The sequence below is a fragment of the Neophocaena asiaeorientalis genome, unplaced genomic scaffold (assembly GCF_003031525.2).
Source record: "Neophocaena asiaeorientalis asiaeorientalis breed wild unplaced genomic scaffold, Neophocaena_asiaeorientalis_V1.1 scaffold280, whole genome shotgun sequence".
In the NCBI taxonomy this organism is placed as follows: domain Eukaryota; kingdom Metazoa; phylum Chordata; class Mammalia; order Artiodactyla; family Phocoenidae; genus Neophocaena; species Neophocaena asiaeorientalis.
The window spans coordinates 7,277,951-7,305,802 of NW_020185321.1; the positions used below are offsets into that span (position 1 = coordinate 7,277,951).

At 47.4% G+C, this 27,852-nt stretch overlaps 1 protein-coding gene across 1 annotated transcript; it reads left to right on the plus strand.

The window, feature by feature from the left end:
* Nucleotides 1-26,665, plus strand: SPINT2 (serine peptidase inhibitor, Kunitz type 2). Its single transcript, XM_024733796.1, has 7 exons — nucleotides 1-363; nucleotides 18,493-18,663; nucleotides 22,128-22,181; nucleotides 23,492-23,545; nucleotides 24,116-24,277; nucleotides 24,631-24,666; nucleotides 25,989-26,665. Exons 1-7 carry the CDS (start codon nucleotides 258-260, stop codon nucleotides 26,153-26,155), a joined length of 750 nt encoding a protein of 249 aa, XP_024589564.1. The 5' UTR covers nucleotides 1-257; the 3' UTR covers nucleotides 26,156-26,665.
* Nucleotides 26,666-27,852: the final 1,187 nt, after the last annotated feature.

Consider the following 27,852-nt stretch of genomic DNA (forward strand, 5'->3'; position numbering starts at 1 on the left):
GGGTTCTGAAGGGTGGGGGGTGTCCGGGGCAAGCGAGGAGCGAACTAAAGCATCGTGGGCGCAGGAGGCAGAGTGTCCGCACACCAAAGGACCGAGAAAGGTGCTTCCCGGAGACTCCTGTGTGACGAGGGGACGCGCACACCTGAACGCGGCGCGCTCCAGTGCGCGTGCGCGGCAAGGGTCTTCCCGCACCTGATCGCGAGACCCCAACGGCGAGCAGCTCGAGGCCTCGCCTGGGCGGACCGGTGGAGCCAGTCATGGCGCAGCTCTGTGGGCTGAGGCGGTACTGGGCGCTCCTCGCCCTGCTGGCATCGCTGCTCCTCTCCGGGGCTGAGGCGGCCGACGAAGAACGTGGCGCCCACGGTGAGGGCCCGGGCGGGTCTCCTGGGAGCTGTGGAGGGCTGAGAGGCCGAAGGCGGGGCGTTAGGGGCAGGGTCGAGGGGGTAAGTGGGGGTCTGAGGAGGCCCTGGGCAGGGTCTGAGCGGGGAGAATTGGCGGGGGAGGAAGTTGGGGCGACTTGGTGAAGCTCAGGGTGTGTAGCAAGACCGAACCTTGGGAAAGAGGTTTGGGAGCCCTTGGGAGTGAGGACAGGCGGAGGAGCCCGGCCTGGGAAAAGTTTCCTGTGAATGAGGGAGGAGACTAGCGCTGTTGACCAAGAAGAGTGGCAGTGCCCCTTCCTGTGGCAGGAAGGAGGTGAGGGGCCGAACAGAAGACCAGCCTCTTCCTGGCAGAGAAAAGTTCCAAGCAAGTCCAGGGAGGCCAGCCGCAGCGGGTGGGGCTTGGATTCGGTGACCTGGTGGCCGTTTTAGCCTCAGGAAAGAAGCCCTCACCCCCACCTTTTTGCATATTGGACAGCAGCCTCCTGCGAAACCTTTCTGGTTGAGCTGCAGCAGAATGCCTCCAAGAAGAAGGGGGTTTCTCAGTGGTATCCAAAGGAAGGAAAAGAAAAGCAAAAGTGTTGGGGGGAAAAAACTTCGTCAGGGTGCAAGGGGGGGAGCCTCTTGGTATAAGAAGAATATTGGCATTGAGAAGCTGGGCTTGGATTCCTTGGCCTGGTCCTTAGAGGTTGGCGGAGGGGAAGGCTCAGTTTAAACCTCTCAATTCTGTGGAAGTTTGGCCTGAAAGGTCTTTTTGAACAGGTGTCGGTCTAACCTTACTGCTTCAGACAGCCACAAGGAGGCTTTGAAAATAGATCTCTTGAAAGAAAAATTCGTTGGTTCAGCAAAATTTATTGAGCCCCTGTTACGTGTCAGGGGCAGTGGTGGCAGCAGTGATAACAGTTGGGACTCAGACAAGCCAGGTCCCTGCACTTAGAGAGCTTATATTCTAGTGGGATAGACAGAGACAGGGAGTAAACATTCAAATAAAGAGCATTCACCACAGTATTAAATTACTAAGACGTAATTGAGCGGGGTGAAGGAGACAAACAGGGATGATGTAAGACGACGGGGGCCGCTTTAGCTCTGGTTGTCAGGGGAGGTCTCAGGACAGTGGCGGCTGAGGGCCAACGTGAAGAGCAAGTGGCAGCGACACAGAGGCTTCAGGATCCAACTGGAAGCAGTGGAGTTCAGAGGCCTTGAGGCTGGAGCAAGCTTGGTGGTATTGGAGGAAAAGAGATGACAGTGTGACAAGAGCAGGAGTGTGTTGGGCGGGAGAGGTGGGGGATTGGAGGAGGATGCCAAGTGGGGAAAATAGGCAGGAGCCAGGTAGCTTTACAGGCCAGCGTTTTGGATGGAAAGAAAGAAAGCAGGATGTATGTGCGCCAAGTCATCACCTGTGGTGTCTTCTGAGGACTGTTAATTTCCCTATGCCTGAGGCAGAGAGGAAAAATTGAGTTGTGGGGTGGGGAGTAGTGTTAAGAGCCAGTGGGGAGAGACTCAGCTCCAGGGAATTAGGAACGCAGGCGTTGATCATTCTTGTGGTCTGAACTAGAATTTGTCAGCCCTTCTGGACTTTTTTAGGGGAATTAATTATGTTAGGATATACTTTCCAGTTACCTGGCCTGGGACTTTATCAAAACTGAGTTTGGGGCTAACATCTATTGCTTACTTTGAGCCCTTGTGCATCACTTAATCCTTGAAACAACCTGGCGGTGGTGGTGAAGTTACAGATCTTGCCTGAGGTCACACACTAGTAATTGACAAAGCCAGGTCGGGCTGCAGAGGCCTTTTCTGTTTGTTCCCAGTGGCTTCCCCAGCTGTTGCAGCTGGCTGGACCTACTGACCTTTCAGAAGTACTCCTATCTGGCTGGGTGAACTAATGCCCTTGCTTATCTGAAGTTCTATTTGTATGAAAGGTTTCAACAGCTTAATTTGAGGCAGGAGGTAGTTTTTATCCCTCCACCCCTTCTGATTGCTTTGATTCTTCTCAGGAAGCAAGGTCATCCATTAAGAGTGAGGTGTTTCTCCAGCCACACACAGCTGCAGATGAGTTTGGTGGAGGGGAGGAAGTGTGTAGTGAATGTGTATAGCGGGGTGATCATAATGATCTGTGTGAAGACATGAGGGGGCTGAGGGGTAGTGGAAAGGTGGTAGGGCCAGTGGATTGTTGGAGTTGAGATTTTGAAGAGACTGAACTAGGAAGCTAGGATACAATGGGCAGTGAGGGAGAGGCATGAAACTGAGGTTCTGAAGAGGCTGCAATTATTGAGACAAGGTCTAGGTGTGACCATGGGAGGGAGCGGCTGCAGGGAGGGCAAGATCACTGAAGGAGAAGAGGTCTAGGAACCAAGAGGCCAGGGTGGTTGGAGGATCGCCTATCTGGATATGGAAGTCACCAAGAATGATGATAGGAGCAGCAGCGGGAGTGACAGTGAGCCAGGAGCTAAAATCATGGAGAAGTGAGGAGTAGTGACCTGGATCAGCAAATGACCCACAAGGTGGGATACGATTTACTCTGATGATGAAATTCATAACTGGGTGTTGAGGGTGGAGGGAGAATGGTGTAGAAGCAGTGCCCACTTGGAAGGGCACAAGAGAAGCTATATCTTCAGGGGAGAGCTGGGTTCAGTTAGAGTAAGAAAGTGACAAGAATGTTCAGAGAAGAGATTGAAGAAATGAGAGATTTTGCTTAAGATAGGCCATGGGTATCAGAGGTTCCAGGAGTTGGGGGAAGGGAGATGCTGACAAAACAGGGTGATGAAGGGTAACTGGAGTCTGGGGCTGATGTGGTGATAAGCAAGTGATAGGAGTGTCACATGGTCTCGAGACTGACAATGTTGGTGAGGCACTGGGTGGTGGAGGGCAGAGAGGAAGGGGTGTGGGATACAGTGGACATTTGGAGGCTTGGCAAAGTGTCCTGACTCCAGACCTTTGCAGATGGAGGTGGGGGAAAGCTGATACTTCTGTGGGTGTTCAGGTGTTCGTAGCATTCAGGGAGAGTGCCAGTCTGCATGGAAGCACGTAGAGATTATAAACTGGCTGTTCCCAGCAGGCCTCAAACAGGCTTTATGTGACTTGTACAGTTTCTAGGATTGATCATTTTTTATGAAATATTTTTATTTTTGGCTTTGCCTGAAAAATGTGTAGATCTGGCGGTGCCAGTCCAGTGTTCCCACATAGCACCCATGGGGTGGTGCCAAGTACTTCTTTTGGGAAGGACAAAGAAGACTGTCTTTCTCAGCCTGTATTTATTCACGTGGCCTGCCCTCTGTATCTTCTAAGAGTTGTGACTCCCATGTTAAGAGTATGCCCCATTTAGGAAACAAAGGTAGATAGAACATAATAGCTACTTATAAATTGTACAGTGCCGTGAGTGTGTGTATGTGTGCTGTTGTTGTTAGGGAACACCCCTTATCAGGTGGCCACAAATGTGCATGATTTTTTAATCTCTTCTCGGGTGATAAGTCCTGGTATTTGGAGTGCCCCCAAATACACAATTTCGATCAATACAAGGGCAGATAATATATTCCTTTTCAGAATAGAACCTCAAAAATTCCTTTTAGGAGTGGTTAGTTAAGTGTAGTTCCTGCTGCCAATAACGTATGCATCAGAACTTGTGTTAGTGGTTCCTTGGGCATCAGAACTTGTGTTAGTGGTTCCTTCGCCCGTAGCCCTTTGTTGATTGTTCTTGGGAATTTCCACTGGAGATAAGTGCAGCAGCATTCGTGTGAGAGCCTCCACCACACTTTGAAGTGATCTTCCATGTGCACCAACCTCTTCGATTAATTAGTTTCCCCAGAACTTTGACTGAAAGAGTGAACTTTCCAGTGAATCTCCAAGAAGCATGTTATTAGTCACCACTCCTTTTTCTTCTCCTCACCCCCATGGATAGTTGTAAACTGAGTAGCCAAAGAGAAGATGACAGATAAGAGGGAAAGTGCAGCTGGTGTTGGTGAGCAGCTGGGAGTTCTCCAAAGTAGCATCTTGTATTCTTGTCCTTCACAGAAGAGGCACTTGTTTAACTTGCAGGCAAGACAGTTTCGTTCCAGGACAGTTTGAAATATTTATTCAGCACATATTTATTGAACACCTGCCAAGTGCCAGGCACAGTTTTAGGCCCTGGAAACAAAGCACTGAATGAAACAGATGACACCCTCCCGCCCCAATCCATGGCAGTTACATTGTAATGAGAAGAAGATAATACAATAAATAAATGAACAATGAATAGATAACTTGGTGATGAGTACTATAAAGAAAAGTAAGGTGGGGGGAGGGAGAAATTAGGAATTTGGGAGTAACAGATACACACTACTATATATAAAATAAACAACAAGGACCTACCGTATATCACAGGGAACTATATTCAATATCTTGTAATAACCTATAATGGACAAGAATCTGAAAAAGAATATATATATATAAAAAACTGAATCACTTTGTTGTATACCTTGAAACATTGTAGATCAACTATACTTCAATTAAAAAAAAAGAAAAAAGTAAGGTAAGGTTTGGTGTGCTTAGTACTAAAAACATGGCCTTTGAGGCTCAGATGGTGACTATACCTAAAGAACATTGAGGGGCTTGCCTGTAGGTCCACTGAGGGAAAGTGGACCCTTGCCACCAGAAACATTCCTTTGCCCTGGTCAGTATTTGAGAAGTCAGCTTGTAGTAGAGAAAGCCAGCCCCCAACCTGTTTCTCATTTTACCTATCCCCAGAGTCATTTACAACATTCAGGCTTGTCTTCAGGTAGTTGGCCAGGCAGCCAAACCTCTGTTTGCCACGTCCTGAGACTGACAGGCCAAATAAGGGGTGAGGTAGCTTGTGATTCATGTGAGGCAGGAGAGAACCCTGAAGGGGTCACACTGAAATGACTTAACCCCAGGAGGCCTTGGTGGCCCATTGATCACGTGACTAATGAGGAATTTGCAAATGACCCCAGAAGCATTAGTGTATGGATTATGGATGTCCTTGTGTGATCCTGGTCACAAATGTCATTTCACTTGTTTCTGACAAGACCTTTTTGAAAACTTATGAAGGAGTGCTGGAACTTGGATGCTGAGGCCCATGAACTTTGGAGTTAGTTACTTTGAAGTTTATTTGAAGCACATTTTTCATTATTGGAAAGCCATTTTAGAAATGAGGGCAAGTGTTTGATGGATCTCACCAATGGGGTCCTGGGTCCCTGGCCTCAGAAGCCCCGTAATCTGAAGTTCCTGAGTTCATATGTGGTACTTTGTCCATGTTTATTCCAGGGTCAGTCATTTAGAGTCTAGGGCCTGTTTGGGGTGGGGGTGGGGATGAAATAATACTAGATATAATAGTTTTTGACCTTTCAAAGGGCTACATAGATAGATATATGTCTGTGGTATTGAAATTTAGTGTGGTGCTTAGGAAAAACACGTCTACAAAGGCTCCTGGGGTGGGGTGATAATGGAAAAAAAGATTGAGGAACATTGCTTAGGTAGAGGGCCTGTTAGCTGTAATCAGTTTCTGAAAATGGTCCATTTTTCAAAAAAGGTTAAGAACCCCTGAATGTGAATTAACAGATAATTCCATGAAAGACTTTGAAGCTACTGTTTGCTTACAAATTTTTTTTTTTTTATAACATTTAGGACATTTTTCTAAAATTTGTGTGTTTTTTTGGCTGCGTTGGGTCTTTGTTACTGCCCGCGGGCTTTCTCTAGTTGCGGTGAGGCGGGCTTCTCATTGCAGTGGCTTCTCTTGTTGCGGAGCACGGGCTCTAGGCGCACGGGCTTTGGTAGTTGTGGCACATGGGCTCAGTAGTTGTACCTCACAGGCTCTAGAGCACAGGCTCAGTAGTTGTGGCGCATGGGCTTAGTTGCTCCGCGGCATGTGGGATCTTCCCGGACCAGGGCTCGAACCCGTGTCCACTGCACTGGCAAGTGGATTCCTAACTACTGTGCCACCAGGGAAGCCCTTCCTTACAAATTATTCAGATGGAGCGCTGTGATTCTAGTTATGAATTTAGGTAAGGGTAGAATTTATAGTCCTGCTTGAGTGATGAGTATGAGGTGACAGTGGATAGGGGTGGTGGTTTGCATTGTGCTGATAGTTTATGGAATGTAAACCTTTATATCTAAATATTTTATATCTAAAATGCCAAGATTATGTATCTAAAACAACAAGATTTTATGAGCCTTGTAGTTTAAGTTGGATTTGTTATTGTAAATGTTCTTTCCTCATAAACACCTAGGGGTTATTTTAAAGTTTCTGAATTACTTATCCTAATAATGACAACTTCCAGGCACCACAACCTAGAGGACGTGGGTAGTTAGTGGCTTTCTGTACTAGAAACAGAAGTCTTCAAGTATGTAGAACCTATCCAACTAAGCAAAATAGCTGGATTTATAGATCACCTTGAAATAAGACTGATTGTAAAATAAATGTCAACTTTGGAATTTGGCACAGTAGAATTAAAGCAGCCTTGAATGCCTGCCTCCCTGGTATTCAGTACCTCTTCACTCACACAGAACTTTAATATTCTCTCACTCCTCAGTGAAAAGATAACTTGAAGTCCAAATGGGTAACCAAGGCATAATTTTTCTTATTTTCTTGTCTCCGACCTCTTAATCTCCTGCAACTGTAGTGTTGCAGGACTTTGATCTCTGTGATAGTCTGCCATTGTCTTACTGTAGGTGAAGATAAGGAATTTTGTGTCTTCAGGCATGGCAGGTGGTTGCACAGCGGAAAAACAAAGGGAAGGAGTGATGGTTGGGTTGGTTTGATCAACTCACTGACTTGAGTTTGTACTTTGGTTTTCCATATCCCCTCTATCCTGTCAGTCACCACATTCAGTTGGACTTACTAGTGAAATGTGTCATCCTTCTCTTTATCTTCATTCCCACTGTTCCTACAGTAGTCTGGTCTTCATAAAAATATAATATCTACTACTTACTCAAAGCTTTGTGCCAAATGTTTTAAGCCCTTATAATGGAGTAAAAAAACGCCTTTAATTTTCACAACACTCTTAATGATCGTTCCCTGTGTCAAAGAAGTCCCTTCCATTTGAATTGTTTTTAAGAAATGCATCTGCAAGTCCACAGAGTTTAACTCAATGGGACCTATGGAGGGAAAGCCAGCTGAATCTCCCCACTTTATTACTCACCAGTGAATTCAAATTACATTGAGCAAATGCCCTTTCCCAGACAGGCCATGGTCAAGATAACCTCAAGATTAATAAATGGTGCATTCCACAGCAGGAAACAAAAATCTAGGTGTCACAAAATGGGACTTATTGCTAACAAACTTGTCAAAAAAACATTTTTATACTAAGTAGATCCAGAATGGGTACAAATCACACAGAGAGGCCTTCACTTCAATTTGGGCTGAGTTGTATTTATAATGTCCTCAAGTTAGTTCTCTTGCTAACATTTCAGCTTTCACTGTAACCTGAAGGAATTTTAAAGAGGAAACTTTCCTGTTGACTACAGAGAATATTTCTGATACAAGATTTGTGGGTTTTTCCACATCAAGCAGTTCTCAGCAGACACGGATTGGGTGTTTGGCAATTTAACTCAGTTCTGAAACCGCAGGGAGTGAGCACAGATCCTATAGGTTAAGGGCTCAGTCTCGCAGGACTCCCTCTCCCCCCTTCAAATGCCAGTCAAAGTCCAAGGTTGTCCCCTGTCATTTTCACCAACCTGCTGTAAATCAAGTGTTGCCATGACCCCCTTGGATCCAATTTGCTAGAGTGGCTCACAGAACTCAGGGTAACACGTTTACCAGTTTATTATAAAGGATACAAATCAACAGCTAAATGAAGACAGAGGTCTGGAAGGGTCCTCAGTGTAGGAGCTTCTGTCCTTCTGTCCTTGTGTGAGCCACCCTTTTGGCATGTGGATGTGTTCACCAACCAGAAGCTCTCCTAACCCCTTCAGTTGGGGTATTTTATGGAAGCTTCATCACATAGGCATGATTGATTATTAACTCAATATTCCACCCCTCTCCCCTCCCTGGAGAATAGGGGGTGGGGCTGAAAGGTCCAACCCTTTAATCTTGCCTTGGTTTTCCTGGCAACCAGCCCCCATCCTTTGTTTTTGGCCGTGCCACAAGATTTGCGGGACCTTAGTTCACCAACCAGGGCCCTCTGCAGTTAAAGCGAGGACTCCTAACTGCTGGACTGCCAGGGAATTCCCCCAGCCCCCACCCTGAAGCTTTCTAGGGCTCCCCCAGCCACTATCATCTCATTGGCATACAAAAAGACAATCGTACTACTCCAGAGATTGCCAGGGTTTTAGTTCTTGTGTCAGAAACGTGGGTCCAAGAACGAATATTAGAATAGAACATGCTCCAGCTCTCAGGAAATTACAAGGGTTTTAGGAGCTCTGTATCAGGAAGGGCAGGCGGGGAGAGATCAAATACATATTTCTAATTATGTCACAGATATGATAGGTCTATAATCAGAGCTTTGCCTTATCTTCCTAAGCCTCCCAAGAGTCTGATTTAGATACTCTAAGCCTCCAAAATCTGCACTTTTTTTTGATTAGCCAGGCCTAAATCAGAGAATATGGGGCTTGCCGAATTGAAGAATACTGGGTTTATACATTTTCCAGCTTTATTGAGAGGTTTATACATTTTTGTTGCATGTATTATTGTCCCCTTATTATGAATGAGGAAATGGGTGTGCAGGGAGGTTAGGAAAGCTGCCTCCCATCCCCCCCCCCCAAGACAGTGGGCTAGTAAGAGGCAGCCAGGAATTCCTGCACACACTGGTCCTTTACCAGAACAGCTTCCTACAGGCCCTGTCCTCTCATCTGTCCTGCACACTTTTGCCCAGTGACTCTTCCTTATTGTGTCACTTCCCTATACCAGAGCCTTTGTTCATTTCCTTTGTACCTTGTGTGGCTTACAAGCCCTTTGAATTTAGGGTGTGATTGTAATATTTTACCTTGGGTGATTTTCTCTTTCTTCTTCTATCCAAGCCAGTCTTGTGGCTCTAACTTAATTGTAAACCCCTGGAGGTCAAGGACTACATTCCCAGTGGGTGCCTTCTATGTAGGATGGCTACTCAGCTCAGTTTACCTTGGAGGGTTCCAATTTATGCCACTGTGTTTCCCACGGTAACTATTAAGAATTTCCCTTTCTGGGCTTCCCTGGTGGCGCAGTGGTTGAGAGTCCGCCTGCCAAGGCAGGGGGCGCGGTTTCATGCCCCGGTCTGGGAGGATCCCACATGCCGCGGAGCGGCTGGGCCCGTGAGCCATGGCCGCTGAGCCTGTGCGTCCAGAGCCTGTGCTCCGCAACGGGAGAGGCCAAAACAGTGAGAGGCCCGCGTACCGCAAAAAAAAAAAAAAAAAAAGAATACCCCTTTTCACTCTGAAAAGTGTCTTGATCTGGAGGATAAATTATGTGATCGCCCTATTTACATATATTAGCTATTCACCAAACACTTGTTGCTTACTACTGTTCAAGATACTAGGGAATTTAGTACATTCAGTTTTATTTACCATGAAAAATGTAACTGAAAAATTTAAGCAAACAAAAGGGATGACTATAATCCACTCTCCAGATAAAACCCTTAAAGAAAATAAAAGTAATGCATTCACAAAATTAGAATACTCAAATTGTACTAAAAGATACAGATGGAAAAGAAAAACTGGAAAAGCTTCGTCCTCCTTTAGTCTCTTTCCCTAAAGGTAGATTCATATCTAAATTTAAAAAGGAATCATAATATGTAAAACATTCTTTTGCTTTTTTTCTCTCAGACACTTTTCTATACCAGCACATACGTAGTTGTCTATTTTATTTTATTTATTTATTTTCTTTGCGGTACGTGGACCTCTCACTGTTGTGGCCTCTCCCGTTGCGGCTCTGGACGCGCAGGCTCAGCGGCCATGGCTCACGGGCCCAGCTGCTCCGCGGCATGTGGGATCTTCCCGGACCGGGGCACGGACCCGTGTCCCCTGCATTGGCAGGCAGACTCAACTACTGCGCCACCAGGGAAGCCCCAGTTGTCTATTTTAAACAGCTCTGAGTATTCGATTATGTGGATGTCTCACAAGTTATTTCACTAGCACGAACAGGGTGTTCTGGTGGTGAATTTTCAGCTATTGTAGGTCTGTGCTTACCAAGCCCTTTGTGGATGTGGTAATAGTTGCCCCTGTTCTTTGAAACTCTTGAATTAATTGATTCTTCCTTGTTTGCCTTTTGATACTGAGGAGTGAACTGTATGCTCTCCTATTTTTTTGTATAAAATAGTATTTTCAGATGTCTGAGGATTATTGTAGCAAATCATTTCCCTTTGGCCATTATCCTTAGAATTCTAAGTGGCTTTAATGAAAAGAGTAGAGCTGTTTTTAGTGATGGAAGGGTGTGCTGCAGCATTTTTGGCAAAGGATTAACCTGAGGAAGGCGTGGTCAGTGTTGTCATAGAAATGTGAGCCCTAGGAGTCTATGTGATAGCATCTGACCACACCTGTAGGACTGCTGAGTTCTGTGACATGACAGGGGGTGGGGATGTGGAAAATCTGAGCAGGGTGTTTTTAGCAACACTCTCTAAAGAAGTGATTGGCAAACTGCAGCTCGTAGTCACTGCCTACATATGGCCTACACGCTAAGTATGGCTTTTGCATTTTTTTAATAGTTGAAAAAATCAAAAGAATATTTTAAGGCGTAAAAGTTATATAAAATAAATTTTTATTGGAATGACAGCCATGGTCGTTCATTTACATATTGCCTTAGGCTGCTTTCATGCTACCATGACAGAGTTGAATAGTTAGGCTAGGTGACCCATGAAGCTTGAAAGAAAGGCAGTCCATGCTTTGCACAGTTTTCAACATGCACAGATTTCAGTTACTACAGTATATTAACTGTGAGTACTTGGGTACAGAACAAGTTTCAGCTACTAGCTCTTCAGTCACAAATCATTGTGTAAATTACACATATGCATAGTGATTGTTCACTGCACATCTGTTAGTTCATACACAGCAAAGCATGTAGTTGTGTTGCTTCCTTGTTTCCCAGTATACGTGACAGTTTACAAAAATGGTTAATCACTAGAGGAAGTTGGCCAAAAAAAGCACCAAAGTGTAGCAAAGAGAAAAAGTGATAACGCTGGAAGGGAAATTCCAATTGAACATAAATGGAGTGATAGAAGAATGAGTTAACTGTGGGAATGTTGACACTGCTTGCCATTTGAGACCGGATATGCAGCCAGAGGAGCTTATCGACCGAAATGAGGAAAGTAGTTGTGACAAAAAAAGGATGATCCAGTGGAAGTAATGCTGGCAGAAACTTCCACAAAAAGTCAAGTAACTCTCAGCAATTTTGTGTCATTGAAAGAGCAAAGGATAAAATGTTGGAAGCTGATCCAAACCTAGAAAGAGGTGTGACACTTCACTAAGGCGAACTGAAAAGATGCTTGCTCTGTATCATGAGTTATATGAGTAAAGACCTTCACAAGCACTGTAGAGACTACTCTTGGTGACTTATTTATTTACAAAGAAGATTAAACACTTCGATTCTCAAGTTTCTTTTTTTTATTTTAAATAAACTTATTTATTTCATTTATTTATTTTTGGCTGTGTTGGGTCTGTTGATGCACGCGGGCTTCTCATTGCGGTGGCTTCTTTTGTTGCGGAGCACGGGCTCTAGGTGCGCAGGCTTCAGTAGTTGTGGCGCACAGTTGCTCCACGGCATGTGGGATCTTCCTGGACCGGAGATGGAACCCGTGTCCCGTGCATTGGCAGGCGGATTCTTAACCACTGCGCCACCAAGGAAGCCCCAATTCTCAAATTTCTAATGTTTTAACTTATAGTATAGTAAATAAATATTCATTTTATTTTATGTATTTTTATTATTCTATACATTTATAGCCCGCAGTTTTTCATTTTAAAGGTCACGGAACAATCATAATTGTTCCCATTGCTCTGCATGATTTCACACTATTCTGCCTGTATTTACTATTTGGCCCATCATAAAAAAAGTTTACTGACCTTCGCTCTAGAGAAAACAGATGGGGGGAGGAAAAGGACCATTTCATGAGCGGCTCCCAGCTTGTGAAGTGATCCAGGGCTTGCTTATTAGTATACAGTGAGGCAAGAAGTTGGTGTTCTTCAGTTTATAGCACCCACAGGAATAAAAAGTGTATCAAGGGACTTACCTGGTGGAGCGGTGGTTAAGAATCCCCCTGCCAATGCAGGGGACACGGGTTTGATCCCTGGTCCGGGAAGATCCCACGTGTCACGGAGCAACTAAGCCTGTGCACCACAACTACTGAGCCTGCGCTCTAGAGCCCGCGAGCCACAGCTACTGAAGCCTGCGCACCTTAGAGCCCGAGCTCTGCAACAAGAGAAGCAATGCAATGAGAAGCGCACACACTGCAACGAAGAGTAGCCCCCGCTCGCCGCAACTAGAGAATGCCTGCGCGCAGCAATTAAGACCCAACGCAGCCAAAGTTAAATAAATAAATTTTTTAAAAAGCTCAAGCAACTTTAGAACCAGAGAAACCTGTTTTCTATGACAAAGACCAGTCTGTTTGGCAATTTTGTAATAGCCAGTGTTCAAAATGCCTGCCAGGGTTTTGTAATTTAGGTTCATATGTCAGATAATGTGTGATTTTAACCATTTTTAATACTTTTCCAAGAGAATGTTACTGTTTCTGAAAGGCAGGAATTCCATTTTTCCCTATTCTGAAGCAAGTGTATCCAAATTTGGTGCCCTTCAGCTTTTCCCTGTTTTTCTTACTCTGTTTTGAAAACTTACAGAACGTATTTAATTTTGTACTAGCATTTGTGGGCACAGAAATAGAACTTGAAACATTTTTCATGATTGTTTTCCAAAACTATTCTGAGACCAGGATATCATTTCGTCATCTCTTAATAAGAACAGTTATTTATTAAGGAATAACTTCCTGAAAATTGTCCAACCGAGTCTCCCTCAGCCTTGGCCAGTTCTTTGGTATGGCTGTCTATGACCCTGTCATTGAGTGTCACCATAAACAGGCATAGCAGAGGGCCTGGCCTTGGTGAGCCCTCCAGTTGTGATGAAGCCTTGAGGAATGTTTTGGCTTTTAGGCAACTTCAGTTTCATGTTTTTCCCACTGCCTGTCACTATAGTGGTTTTTTTCTTTCTTTCCATCTAAGGGGTCATCTTGTTTGTGCCTGTGCTCTCTGATCAGACCCATTTGAATTCATATACAGGTCTGCTGCTTGCTTAGCTTAACCTACCCAAAGCCTCAGTGTTCTGCTTTGTCAAGGGCAGGGGTGGGGGTGTTACTGCATGAGTCACAGTTTTATTGTGACTGTTAGAAATTGTGCATAGAATGTGCCTGGCATCAAGCTTAGTGAAGGCAGTGAAACAGGGTGTCAAGAAATAAGTCATGCTCTGCGTTTTGGTTCATTTTGATTTTAAGCTGCGTCTACCAGAGTATAGTATTTTGACTTTTTTTTTTTTTTTTTTGCGGTACACGGGCCTCTCACTGACGTGGCCTCTCCCGTTGCGGAGCACAGGCTCCGGACACGCAGGCTTAGCGGCCATGGCTCACGGGCCCAGCCGCTTCGCGGCATGTGGGATATTCCCGGACCGGGGCACGAACCCGTGTCCCCAGCATTGGCAGGCGGACTCTCAACCACTGCGCCACCAGGGAAGCCCTGAAGTTTTTATAAGGAAGGTGATAAGTCATGGAAGTCATCTTACATACTAAAGTATTTCTGGCTTTTTGTACAAGATTTTTGGAGAACAACAAAAGAGAAAATGCACTGATGTTATTTGGAGTGAGGTGAACAACATGTGGCCTGTGTTTCCTAAAGGAACATTCTCTCCTTTGAAACGAACCGAGCAAGCAAACAAAAACAAAATCCTTTTTCATGAGATTACTTCCTTAAGCCTAGAGAGTAAAAATGTATATGATGGAAGCTTAAAAGCAGTTTAGTTAGTAAAAGCATGTGACAAAATGAGACTTTTCTCCATTTGACAAGAAGCCTCCATACTCAGAGAAGGGACTCTGTCTTGACACAGTAAGTGTGTGGTTAAATTTCATCTTAATTGAACCTAGCTTTGACCAACTAATCTGCTCCTTAGAGCTCTTTTACTCTAATTAAATTTATTTTAAAAAGATCAGCTTTTACCCCAATTTTAAAAAAATAAAAACAAAATAAAGAGATTAGCTTTTTTCTGATTTTATTATAGGAATTTTCAAATGTACACAAAGGAGTGAAAACAGTTTTATGAGTGCCCATAGACCATCACTCAGCTTCAACAATTCTGTCTTCTGCATTCTGTCTTTTCAGATATACTGTGTTTTTAGTCCAGGTTCTCTCCTAATAAAGAGACATTTCTAAATTCTCCTGGGACAAAAATGAAGTCACCCCCATCCCCTCCTACCCCACCCAAGCAACCTGAAACTGAAAATAAGGCTGCTTCTGAAACTTAAACTATGAGATCAATGTGTGATCATTGACAGCAGATATGAGCAGCCGTCCGAGACAGAATAGCCTCTCAGGCCCACAAAATTTATAATGAAGGAACCATCACATCTACAGAAAGAATGGTCCAGTCAGGAAGAGGCATTGGTCAGTGGTGGAAGTCAGAAAAGTAAGTGTTCCAGAGGCAGACCTTGACTGTGCTCTCTTGACCTAAGCGCTTCCCGAGCTGTCTGCTGCAAGCCTCTAGTCTGCGTGGTAGATCCCAGTAGAGAGTAAGTTCACAGGAATCCTACGGAAAACTTCCTTACTGTGACTCCAAGTCACCTGCTCCATTTCAGCTTGCTCTCCGAGGTGGTATGTTGGTACACATCCACCCCGCTGGACAGTTATTTTCTCAGTATCCTCCTGTGTGCTTTGTTAGTAAGATCAGCATCTCTGTGCCTCCTCAGCTCTGGGGCACTTAGAGTGCCTGTCTGAGCCTACAAAGATGAGGGCCAGCTTCTGTGCAGTGTTTACTTCACCAAGGTAACTGCCCTCCATCCCTAGATGAGCTTTTCCCTCTTCCTCTTTATGCACCTTCAGGCTTCTATACCTGCACAGGATGTATCTGGCACCCTTGCTTGTGAAAAGCCACCCAGTTCTCACCCTTTATACTGTGTTCGCCCTGCTGCATTCTCTGCTGTGGTGTCTGGCAGTTCCCACCTGGCTGGCTTGAGCTTTGTTTGGCCCCTCTCAGGTGTTTGTTTCAATTGAGACATAATTCACATTCTGTACAGTTGACCCATTTAAAGTGTACAATTACCCCCTCAGGGTTTTTGTTTAAAAGATTGTACGTGAAGCTGCTCAGGAAGCAAGGACACAAAGCAGTCAATGATCCCCAGGGCTCTCAGCTTGGCAGGGCATTGGATAGGCTGTTGCCAAACCTCGGCAGCAATGAGGTGCTCCCGCCTTGATGTTGTTTTCAGTTGGATCATAAGTGGATCACGTGTGGGTCCTCTCCATCTTGTCTTGTTTTTAGCAGTGCTGCCTCTGGCATTTGACAGCCATGTGGATTGGGCAGAAATATATACCAAAGAACTCTTCTCCTTCTGTGTCTTCCCTGGGCCTTGTTGATTGCGTTTGTTTTGTGACCTTTGCACATTGTCAAAAGTACCTGTTCCAGGTGCACACCCAGCTGGTTCTGGTTGATGTGTTATATGGACAAAAGGTGCCTGGGCCTATTTTAAAAAACTGATTTAGTAAAGTATTTACATACCATAAAATCACTTGTTTTAAGTATACAACCCAGGGCTTCCCTGGTGGCGCAGTGGTTGAGAGTCCGCCTACCGATGCAGGGGACACAGGTTCGTGCCCCGGTCCGGGAAGATCCTACATGCCGCAGAGCGGCTAGGCCCGTGAGCCATGGCCGCTGAGCCTGCGCATCTGGAGCCTGTGTTCCGCAACGGGAGAGGCCACAACAGTGAGAGGCCCGCGTACCACAGAAAAAAAAAAAGTATACAACCCAATGACTTTTGGTACATTTACAGAGTTGTACAACCATCCCCCAATCCAATTTTAGAACATTTCCATCATGCCCAAAAGATCCATCCCTGTGCCCACTTGCAGTCACTCTCCGCTCCACACCCCGAACACCAGGCAAACACTAATCTACTTCCTGTCTCTATTGATTTGCCTTTTCTGAACATATTGTATGATTCCATTCATCTGAAGTATCCAGATAAGGTACTTTTTTTTTTTTTTGGTTGTGCTGGGTCTTAGTTGCGGCTCATGGACTCCTTAGTTGCGGCAGGTGGGCTCCTTAGTTGTGGCATGCAAACTCTTAGTTGAGGCATGCATGTGGGATCTAGTCGAATCTGGGCCCCCTGCATTGGGAGCGCGGAGTCTTATCCACTGTGCCACCAGGGAGGTCCCCAGATAAGATACTTTCTAACTGGTGATTTCATTGACGGTTGCTTGCAAATTAACAGAGCATTTTTTTTACTTCAGAGTATGCTTTTTCTGCTGTACTAGTTACCTGTGATTTATTGGTGTGTGTGTGAGTTTCTTGGGGTGTTCGTTTTGCATAGCACCAACCTTTTTTGTCCATAGATAGATGTTTTGTGGAACATTTTGTTTCTTGCCCATCGTTGTGATGTATTTTGGGAGATGCAAGAGAAGCACAAATCCTGCTCTCTGTGCTTTCGAAAGGCATCCCCTAGTTGGTGAGGTAAACCTAGCAAACATGAAAACAACTAGGGAGGAGTAAATGACAGCATATAACCAAGTTTTGGGCCCTAGGATGTTTTTATTTGAGATGTTTATGAAGCGCCCTGTGCTAGGCCCAGGGCAGGGTGGAATGCCCTGATGCCAGAAGGCAGAGATGTAGGAGGCCAGGGTGTAGGGAGAGGTGATGTGGACTCGTGGTGCCAGGAGGGGGTGTTATGGTGGTGCAGAGCACACGTTGAATCACATGGTCAGGTTACTCCCTTTCCAAGTTGCTTTCAATCCTCCTGATTCCTCCAGGAGAAAGTCTCATTCTAGTGCAGGTGATACCTCCAGCACTTGTTTATCTGTCCCTTTTTAAGAGAGAGCAGATATCTAGGCCTTCTGCAGGCAGATCTGTCTGGCTGCAATTGTAATATTGTTCTGTTTTCCTTGTCCTAGAGTGAGGCCAGATTTTAGGACACCTTGTAACCCAGCCCATCTTGGTGTGCTCATATTGGGGGAGCCATCATAAGCGCCGAAGCAGAGGAGTGACCTTAGTTGTCTCTGGAAGGTTGGCAGTTGGGGGAACTAACATTAGGGAGCTTCTTTCTGAGGCTCTTGTGGTAATTTGACTATGAAGTGGCCTATCCTGGCAGAGAGTAGACAGGAAAAGTTAGGAAAGGTCCTTCTGTGGGGCGCTAAGAGCACCAGGGCGGTACGAGGGCCTCTCACTGTTGTGGCCTCTCCCGTTGCGGAGCACAGGCTCCAGACGCACAGGCTCAGCGGCCATGGCTCACGGGCCCAGCCGCTCCGCAGCATGTGGGATCTTCCCGGACCAGGACTCGAACCCGTGTCCCTTTCATCGGCAGGCGGACTCTTAACCACTGTGCCACCAGGGAAGCCCGCTGGCTTCTCTTTATTGTGGAGCACGGGCTCTAGGCACGTGGGCTTCAGTAGTTGTGGCATGTGGGCTCAGTAGTTGTGACTCGTGGGCTCTAGAGTGCAGGCTCAGTAGTTGTGGTGCACAGGCTTAGTTGCTCCGTGACATGTGGGATCTTCCCAGACCAGGGCTCGAACCCTTGTCCCCTGCGTTGGCAGGTAGATCCTTAACCACTGTGCCACCAGGGAAGTCCCAGCTCTGGCCTTTCAGTGCTAAGCTCCCCTTGGCCCAGTGAGACGGGCACATATCCAGAAGGATCCTGCAGTCTGGTTTTTTGCCTTTGAAAGTCCTTTTTCTATACTGGATGTGTGTGTGTTTGATAATGGGGGCAGGGACCAAATCAACACGCAACTGAAATTCAGTTCAGTCTGGTGGGTTGGTGTCTTTGTTGTTAGATGATGCCTTCCTATACAAAGAAGGAATCACTAGGTAGGCCTGATGGCGACACTTCAGAAACAGCTCACAGAGGAACTGTGCTGAAACTTAAGGCTCTGGTTCTCCTCTTGGGGCTCTGGAAAGCTGTGGGCCTTCTACAGGTCTGTGCATGTTCTGTCTTGCCAGAATTGCCCTGCCAAGCTAACTGGTCTCTGGTTGGTTGTGTTTTAGATTTTTGCCGAGTTTCGAAGAGTGTGGGAAAATGCCGGGCCTCCATCCCTAGGTGGTGGTACAATGTCACTGATGGATCCTGCCAGCAGTTTGTGTATGGAGGCTGTGGAGGGAATGACAATAATTACATGACCAAGGAGGAGTGTCTTGCAAAGTGTGCTGATGTCACAGGTAAGACAGTGCTGTTGGGGAAGTTTTATTATCTAGAGACACTTTATTAATTGGGACATTTATAAAGTTCTTCACTGCTGAAACTGGGAGACGTTTTTAAAAGCAGAAGAAACAGGCACAGTGTGAAGGTCGCCCACACGGTGGTTTCACAGCGGTATCCTCCCTCCTCTTCCCAGAAAGGGGAGAGTAGGCCGCAGACTGGAGCCAGGGGAGGGGTGACAGGACTGCGTCTTCTCCCCAACTTCCCTTCTCCCACTACTGAGAGCAGGTCCCATGCCAGGCCTGGTATGAGCAGAGTCCTCCAGGTCTCCTCGGATGGGCTGCCCTCCTTGCTTCCTGGGCATTTGGGTTATTTTTACCTTTGGGACAAATGACTTGAGGAACTCACCCAGCCAGCCAAGTTATGAATCAAGTTAAAACTAGAACATACTTCTGGAATCCATCCTTCTCTCAGCCTTCGTGAGGGATTCTGTGGAATCAAGATAATGTTGACCCCGAGAGCCTCCCAGTGTAAATGAAAACCTAAAGCCCCACAACAGTGTGCACCAGTTCTGAACGGAGCCTCGAGGGACTCCTTGAGACCTGATGGCAGTGCGATATTGGCCCTCTGGGGCCTGATCCTTCCTAGGTGTTCCAGAGACCCGCGGATTGGGCCAGCCAAACTGTCAAAGATTTTCATTGGCGATTTCCTTAACATTGTTCCGGGACTCCTTGCATCCTTTCCTGACAGCTTGGCGGCAGTGTTTAGACTCTGGATTATGATTCGGTGTCAGAATGTGCTGGTGCCCTCAGCGCTCACCACACTGGCTGTAATCTCTCTTGGCTTTGAACTCTGCATTCAGAAATCAGATAAGCTTATTAAAGTTGTGTGTAAAGAGAGGAAGACAACAGTGGTCTTGGCTGTGAACTGAGGTTTAAAACATAATGCACAGACACACAAGCCCAGCAGTGACTGAGTGCCTTGAGGAACATTTTATTGATCTTTGTGTGCCCAGTGCCCGGAAGGCGCTCAGCAAGTGTTTGGAGAGCCGAGGTGGCTGGTATTAGTTTTGGATTGTACAGATGAGTTCCTCATCTGTTTTGGGGCGGGGGTGGGGGGGCAACTGGCAACCTTACCAGATGGTGATGGAGAAAAATACCGTTTATTGTATGTGGTTTTCCGCCATCAGCTGTGATCCAGTGTCAGGGAAGGAATTAAGGGGAAATGTTTTTTGCTACCTTTTCTGTCCTTTTCCAATCAGGAGTTGACAGTAGCAAATGTACATGCCGTTCTGGTTACTCCTTGGTTTCTCAGGGGGAAAGTTAAGTTGTTTTTTTTTTTTTTTTTTAATTAATTAATTTATTAGGTGTCTTCTCTTGTTGCGGAGCACATGTTCTAGGCGCGCGAGCTTCAGGAGTTGTGGCATGCGGGCTCAGCAGTTGCGGCTCATGGGCTCTAGAGCGCAGGCTCAGTAGTCGTGGCACACGGGCTTAGTTGCTCCGCGACATGTGGGATCTTCCCGGACCAGGGCTTGAACCCGTGTCCCCTGCATTGGCAGGCGGATTCTTAACCACTGCGCCACCAGGGAAGCCCGAAAGTTAAGTTTTAAGAACACAAGCAGTGGACAGTGGGCATTAAGGCGGGATGTCTCTGCAAGGAGCCACAGGGTGTAGTGTTTTGCTGGGAGAAGGCAGACAGCTATCTTCCTAGAGGTCAAGCCAGAGTCTGGCCCCAGCCTTGATGTCCCAGAAAGCTCATTTGCTGGCACCCGAGCGTGGCTGCACTGCACAGCTCCTGAGGCGTTCTCTTTGCCAACATATTTTCTCCCAGGCAGGCTAGCTCTGTGGAGAACCAAATGATAATGAGAATGCCAGTTTATTAATTAATTATAATGAGAACCAGAACCACCAAAGGGACCAGACACTTCTGTCCCTGTGCCTGCACCCTTAGTTTGTGTAGGCAAACCTCTCAGCGACATTCCCAGAACATTGCTTGTTGAGGGGAGAGGCAGAACTGGAGGAGCTGGTTTGTGATGGGAATGTGTAATGGCATCAGGTTAGGCCAGCCCCACGCCTCTGCACAAGGGAGGGTTCCTCCCTCCTGGACCCTGCCAGCGCTCCCTTTTTTGCACTTGCACCCATGCTCTTAGCTTTGTGTGTGTGCAAGATAAAATATACATAACGTGGGCTTCCCTGGTGGCGCAGTGGTTGAGAGTCCACCTGCCGATGCAGGGGACACAGGTTCGTGCCCCGGTCTGGGAGGATCCCACATGCCGCGGAGCGGCTGGGCCCGTGAGCTATGGCTGCTGAGCCTGCGCGTCTGGAGCCTGTGCTCAGCAACGGGAGAGGCCACAACAGTGAGAGGCCCGCGCACCACACACACACACACAAAATATATATACATAACATATAATTTCGCATTTAACCATTTTTTTTTTTTTTGCATTTAACCATTTTTAAGTGCACAGTTTAGTAACATGAAGTACATTCACAGTGCTGAGCACACCCTTCACTTTTTGAAAAATATTTATTTATTTGGTTGTGCCGGGTCTTCGTTGCGGCACATGGGCTCCTTAGTTGCAACTGTCAGGCTTCTTTGTTGCGGCAGGTGGGCTTCTTAGTTGTGGCACACGGGCGCCTTAGTTGTGGCCTGCGAACTCTTAGTTGTGGCCTGCGAATTCTTAGTTGCAGCATGCAGGTGGGATCGAGTTCCCTGACCAGGGATTGAACCCAGGCCCCCTGCATTGGGAGTGCATAGTCTTTTATTTTTAACACACCTGCATCTTTTTTTTAAAAATTTATTTATTTATTTTTGGCTGCATTGGGTCCTCATTGCTGCACAGGCTTTCTCTAGTTGTGTCGAGCGGGGGCTACTCTTCATTGCAGTGCACGGGCTTCTCGTTGCGGTGGCTTCTCTTTGTTGCAGAGCACGGGCTCTAGGCACCCGGACTTCAGTAGTTGTGGCACATGGGCTCAGTAGTTGTGGCTCACGGGCTTTAGAGTGCAGGCTCAGTAGTTGTGGTGCACGGGCTTAGTTGCTCCGTGGCATGTGGTATCTTTCCAGACCAGGGCTCAAACCTGTGTCCCCTGCATTGGCAGGCGGGTTCTTAACCACTGTGCCACCAGGGAAGTCCCACACCCTTCACTTTTTTAATTCATTGGGTGAGTTAATACAGTTCCACAGGTTATTTGGCCCTGGAAGCCATTCTGTCTTTTTATAATGTCATTTCACATGTCTTTGCTCGGATTCCCAGCTGGTTGATCTTAAAATTTAACCCACAAGGGCAGTCTTGGTTCCTTATTTTCCAAGTTCTGGCAGGTTTGTGGTCCAGCATGTGCACTGAAGGGCCCACATAAAGGAGAAATGGGAGTCGCTGTGAGAGGCACACAGGACCAAGCCTCCTCAGGGATACAGCTTGTTTTGTTTCACCAGGCAATCTTGGAGGTACACTTTCTCACTGTGCTGTTTATTTGTCCTCTTGTAGTGAACACCATCAATGATCTGTCCAGGAATGGAGCAGATTCCTCTGTCCCAAGTGGTAAGTTCTTAAAAAGACCCAGGATGGAATGAGGGCCATCCAGATGGCTAATGTGAAAGGACATTTTTAATTTGGGCATTGTACAAGGGCTTCCACCTCCTGGTTCTGTTTACTCAGAACTGGCGAACAGGGGCTCTGCCTGGGCTGCCAGCTTCTGGCTCCTGGCCAGCATCCTTCCTCTGGGGAGTTCAGCAGACAAGAGGGCTGAGGGATTCTACAGTGCTTCCTGGCTGACCTCAGCTTCCTCCTGGGGGATAAGGGATTGTGGCTACTGCTGCATGTGGCTCAGACCCCTTCCCCCGCTTTGGGCTGGCTTCCAGTCCCCTGGCCTCAGCCTTCGTGCTGTCTTCACTGCCCTGTCCCACATCCTTGCTTGCTGTATCTCCTTTGCTCCGTGTCATCCTTGCCGTCCATCTCCCTCCCTGTGCTGAGTCCTCTGTCTTCTGCCACCCCCGCCTCCGTTCCCACTGCAGTCCTTGATCTGGAGCTTTGTGTTAACTTGCTTCGTACTGCTGACAGCAGCTGCCCCGTTCCTCCTTTATGCTTAAAGGGCTCTGCATCAGGAGCCGGGGGTGAGTGGTTCAGACGCACTAGTAAGTCCAGTCCAGCTTTCCCAAAGGCCAGTCCCCAGGCAGTGGGTTCTGCTGGGTGAGACCTGCTGTGGAGGGAGAGAGTCCCCCCACACCCCATTTGAGGATGGCCCCCAGTCAGCTACTGGCCACACACTGGTTGCAGTCTTGATTCTGGTCCTTTGACTCTGACATCAGCACCCACGTGAGAGTGAGCATTTATTAGTTCAGTGGATTTGAAGAATGCTGAGAGTTAGGTTAAAGTCACTTTCCAGTTTTGCTAGGCTAGGAATCCTGTGACTGTCCTGACCATTGCTTTGCCTGGGTTCATTGCTTATTCCCAAGCCGGCCTCTGCAAGGTCATCCAGAGCCATGGGGCACTGGCATCGTAACTCTGGTTTCTGTCCTGTTTCAGAAGAAAATTCCCCCAAGAGAATAAGGGACCCTCCCCCCTGTGTCAGAGAGTGGACACCTCTGGTCTTCCTCATCACCCCAGAAACTGTGGCTGGGATTATTTTCCATAGTAACCCCTGAGGTGACAGGCAGGCTTCCCCATCCGGCATTCACTCTGTGTGTGCCGTAGAGCCCATTAGGACTGGGAGGTGATGGAGCAAAGCTGCCCACAGAGGGGGGCTCCACTCCCTTCCAGGTACCTCAGTGGGCCCTTTTAGACTCAGCCCCAGCTAGGCGACGTGCCCTGTGTCCATTCCAGCCTCCCTGACATGGATGTTTGTGTTTCAGTTCCCAGAAGGCAGGATTCTGATGACCTGTCCAGTGATATTTTCAACTATGAAGGTATAACTTTTAAAAAACATGTTTTCTTACTTAATTGGGAATTGAGACACACTTGAGGATTTCCATTAAGGGTATTGTAGAGCAGGGCTTCCCAACCTTTCCCAGGTGTTAGGACTCATGAGGATGCCCTGGGGCAGCAGGAAGCAGGATGTGACACAGCACGCCCTTGGGAAGCTTTGCTTGAGAGGCAGCAGTGGCGTGCGGGCTCTGCCTCCCACCAGCTGCGCGCTGTGGGCGGGATACTGTAGCTCTGCCTCAGAGTCCCTGACTATGAAATGAGGGGCCTAGTTCAGACCTCTCTTGAAAGTTCAGAGACCGAGCTAACACATGTAGAGCCTACAACAGTGACTGACATAGAATAACCTCCATAACAGTGTAGTCTGGCCATAAAGAGAAAGATATCTGAAAATGTGGGCCAGAATGGCCATGTCTGTAATGGCCAAGTTTCTTTTGACAGAGAGATGTTTTCCCCATTGGCTGGCAGTCATATGACTGCTTGGGAGCATTCTAGCTCCATTCACCTCTCCTGGGCCCTGCTAATTTGTATCCCTTGGGCTGTCTCACTCCCAGAACACTGCACTGCCAAGGCCATCACTGGGCCTTGCCGCGCATCCTTCCCACGCTGGTACTTTAATGCCGAGAAGAACTCTTGTGATAACTTCATCTACGGCGGATGCCGGGGCAATAAAAACAGCTACCTCTCCAAGGAGGAGTGCATGCAGCGCTGCTTCGGTGAGTCTGCCTGACTCCTAAATCCAAGAAACAACCATGGGCAGATGAACCTTCCCGAGAGGACACCAGTCCCCTTCCTAAAATGAAGGCCTCGGAAATGCTGTCATTTGGACTCTGCCATTAGTCTTCTCTGGCTCCCTGGTGGGGAAGGGGGTGGGCTGTGGCTCCAGCTGTTGGGCACATGTGTCCTAGGTCCCTACTGGGGTGGCAAGGTCTCAGAACCCTCAGAAGAGCTGGAAGAAGCCGTTCAGAAAGAGCGTGAAGGCCCAGGGCTGAGGGGAATCCTCAGGTGGCTGCAGCTGTGAGGGGAGGAGGGCTGAAAGCTGACCTCAGGGTTGTGTGTTTTCTTCCAGGCAAGCAGTTGTATCCTGCCCTGCCCCGCACTAAAGGTAAACGGCCTCTTGGCCCCTCCACCTGCCTGCCTTGACTAAGCTCAGCTGTGTTTTTTGCAGGCTCATGTTGTCTTGGGCCCATCATCCTTCACTGTAAACGTCGTTTTGTTGGAAAGTCGTGTTTCTGCACGAGAACGGCCAGGCAGCTTGGAACATGTGGTGGATGTTTGTCCCATTGTACAGTGTAATAAATGGGTTAGGAGTGAGGCCGTCTCTGCCTAGGCAGCCTGGGGGTGACTGGGGGACACCTCCTACTGTTTGAGGTGTGTGGGATCTGCACGCAGGCCTGGGACTAACTCCAGGTTTTGGGGGGGATCTTTACTGCCATGGGGTATACAGAGTTGGTCATGGGTGATAACAAAGGAGGGTGGAAAGCCCTTGCCATGTGTGGGTGGAGCATGGCCCCAGCCAGTGCTGTTGTCCCCAAGCAGTCTGGTCTGACAAGGAGGCTAGGCCTCCTCTAGCTTTTGTTTCTGATTCTGAGCCTGAATCATGGATGGTAGTGTTTGCACAAAAGATCTGCCACACTGGTTTGGCCTCTTTCCACCTGTTTCCCTGTTAAGGAGTCCAGGCCTGGCCTGTGTGTCTGCTCTGCTTTAGAAGAGAAATAAAACTGGAACCTGGTTTGCCAGGCATAAGGATCTGGACGGTTGGAGATGGAGAGTGAATTGACCCTGTCCAATTCTGCAGCCAAGTGGGGAGAGGGAGCCGGGTACCTGCCATAGGAGGCCACATTCCTTAGGTGGAGCCCCACCTGAAGAAAAAGCATCTTAACTGACCAGTGGGACTGCAGTGGGGCAACCACTATTAAATCTACCTGGGCAGTTAGGAGCATGAGGGTCCCCTCCCGGCCCTGCTCCGAATACACCCATGCCTCTGCCCTTTCCTCATTCCACAGGCAGCCACCCCAGCCAGCTGCAGGGCCACATCTTTCTCTGTGGCTGGTTGGGGGAGGGGGGTGTGTGTTTGCACACACACCAGAGATGTGTGCTTTTCCTGTACAGATTGCCGCAGAGAGGTGGCAGGGTAGTACAGAGTTGAAGTGGGGATTTTTGTTCAAAAAGGAGGAACACAAGTAGCCACTCTGTCCATGTGCACATAGCATAGCATCTCCTTTTTTCAGGAACCTACTTCTCAAGACTGTAGGGACTCTCCTTGAGGACTTCCTGTTAAGCAGTGTCAGTTCTCCAGAGCCTTCTGGGTTGGGGTGGGGGGACGTCTGGCCCAAGGGCTGCTGGTCTACCTCCCAAGCCCACGTGGACACTCTGGCTATGGCCCGCCTCGTCCTGCTGGTTCTGAGGCCTCTCTCTCATCCACAGTGGTGGTCCTGGCAGGGCTGTTCGTGATGGTCCTGTTCCTCTTGCTGGGAGCCTCCGTGGTCTGCCTGATCAGGGTGGCGCGGAGGAACCAGGAGCGCACCCTCCGTACTGTCTGGAGCTCTGGGGACGACAAGGAGCACCTGGTGAAGAACACTTACATCCTGTGAACGCCCTGTCGCCAAGGGGCTGCCCTCCTCAACCCCCTGTTAATGAAGAGAATCTGCGAAGGGAGGAGAGACAAATGTCGAACACGTGTGTGCTTTTTCAAATAGAGTGATTTGTCTGTATTTGCGCGATCATTAGGGCTTTTGGCCTGTTTGTTAATCCAGAAGGTAAGAGGGCTGCTCCCTGGTCTCCCGGGATGGGTTTGCTTTGGAAATTCTCTTAATGAAGGGCTGTGCACGTTGCAGATGTTCTAGCCCTAGATCGGAGTCGGTTCTTCTTCAATTTATTTCTTTGCTCCAGGTATAGTTTTCTTAGCTTATGTTGAATCCTGTTGCCTCCTTTCCCATCACAAAAGTGATGTTTTAATAGTTTCCTTTGTTTGTTTTCTGTTTTTTTTTAAGTAAGCAGAAACATAAGTTTTTTTAATTAGGATTCTGAAAGGAAGAAAGTTAAACGTACAAGTTTAATAAAAACGGCCTTCCCTTTTAAAATAAATTTCAGCATGTGCTTTCTTTCTTTGTGGGACTGCTAATTTAAACTCTACCAAAGTTACCACAGGACACTACATGAGATGTCCCATTCCAGAAACAGACTTCTTAAAAAAACAGCATCTTTCATATCTTCTTTTTTATTTTTTTATTTTTATTTTTTGCGGTACGCGGGCCTCTCACTGTGGTGGCCTCTCCCATTGCCGAGCACGGGCTCCGGACGCACAGGCCCAGCAGCCATGGCCCACGGGCCCAGCCGCTCCGCAGCATGCAGGATCCCTCCTGGACCGGGGCACGAACCCGCGTCCCCCGCACCGGCAGGCGGACTCCCAACCACTGCGCCACCAGGGAAGCCCTTTTCAGATCTTCTTGAATGAAATACATCTTACATTCCAACTGAGTGCCCATAAAATTTCACCAAACAACACTTAGCCTTACCACCTGTAGTAAGCTCTGATATTTTCTTATTCTATTTCACTTTTTAAAAATTTCGGCCTTAGGGACTTCCCTGGTAGCACAGTGGTTAAGAATCCGCCTGCCAATGCAGGGGACACAGGTTTGTTGATCCCTGCTCCGGGAAGATCCCACATACCATGGAGCAACTAAGCCCAACTAAGCCTGCACCCTAGAGCCCGTGAGCCACAACTACCGAAGCCTGCATGCCTAGAGCCCGTGCTCCACAACAAGAGAAGCCACCGCAACAAGAAGCCCATGCACCGCAATGAAGAGTAGCCCCTGCTCACCGCAACTAGAGGAAGCCCGCATGCAGCAACGAAGACCCAACACAGCCAAAATAAAATAAAATTAAAAAATTAATTGGGCTTCCCTGGTGGCATAGTGGTTGAGAGTCCACCTGCTGATGCAGGGGACATGGGTTCGTGCCCCAGTCTGGGAAGATCCCACATGCTGCGGAGCAGCTAGGCCCATGAGCCATGGCCGCTGAGCCTGCGCGTCCGGAGCCTGTGCTCAGCCACGGGAGAGGCCACAACAGTGCGAGGCCTGCGTACCGCAATAAAAAAAAATTAAAAAAAAAAAAAAAATTAATTAAAAACAAAAAGGGAAAAAAATCGTAAAAAAAAAATTTTGGTCATACCACATTTTTTTTTTAATGACCCACTTTGGCATCCATGATTTTTTTTTAAATTTATTTAAAAATAAATTGGAACAAAAAGACAATAACCCTCCTTTCCTTGACCCTCCATAGAAATCCC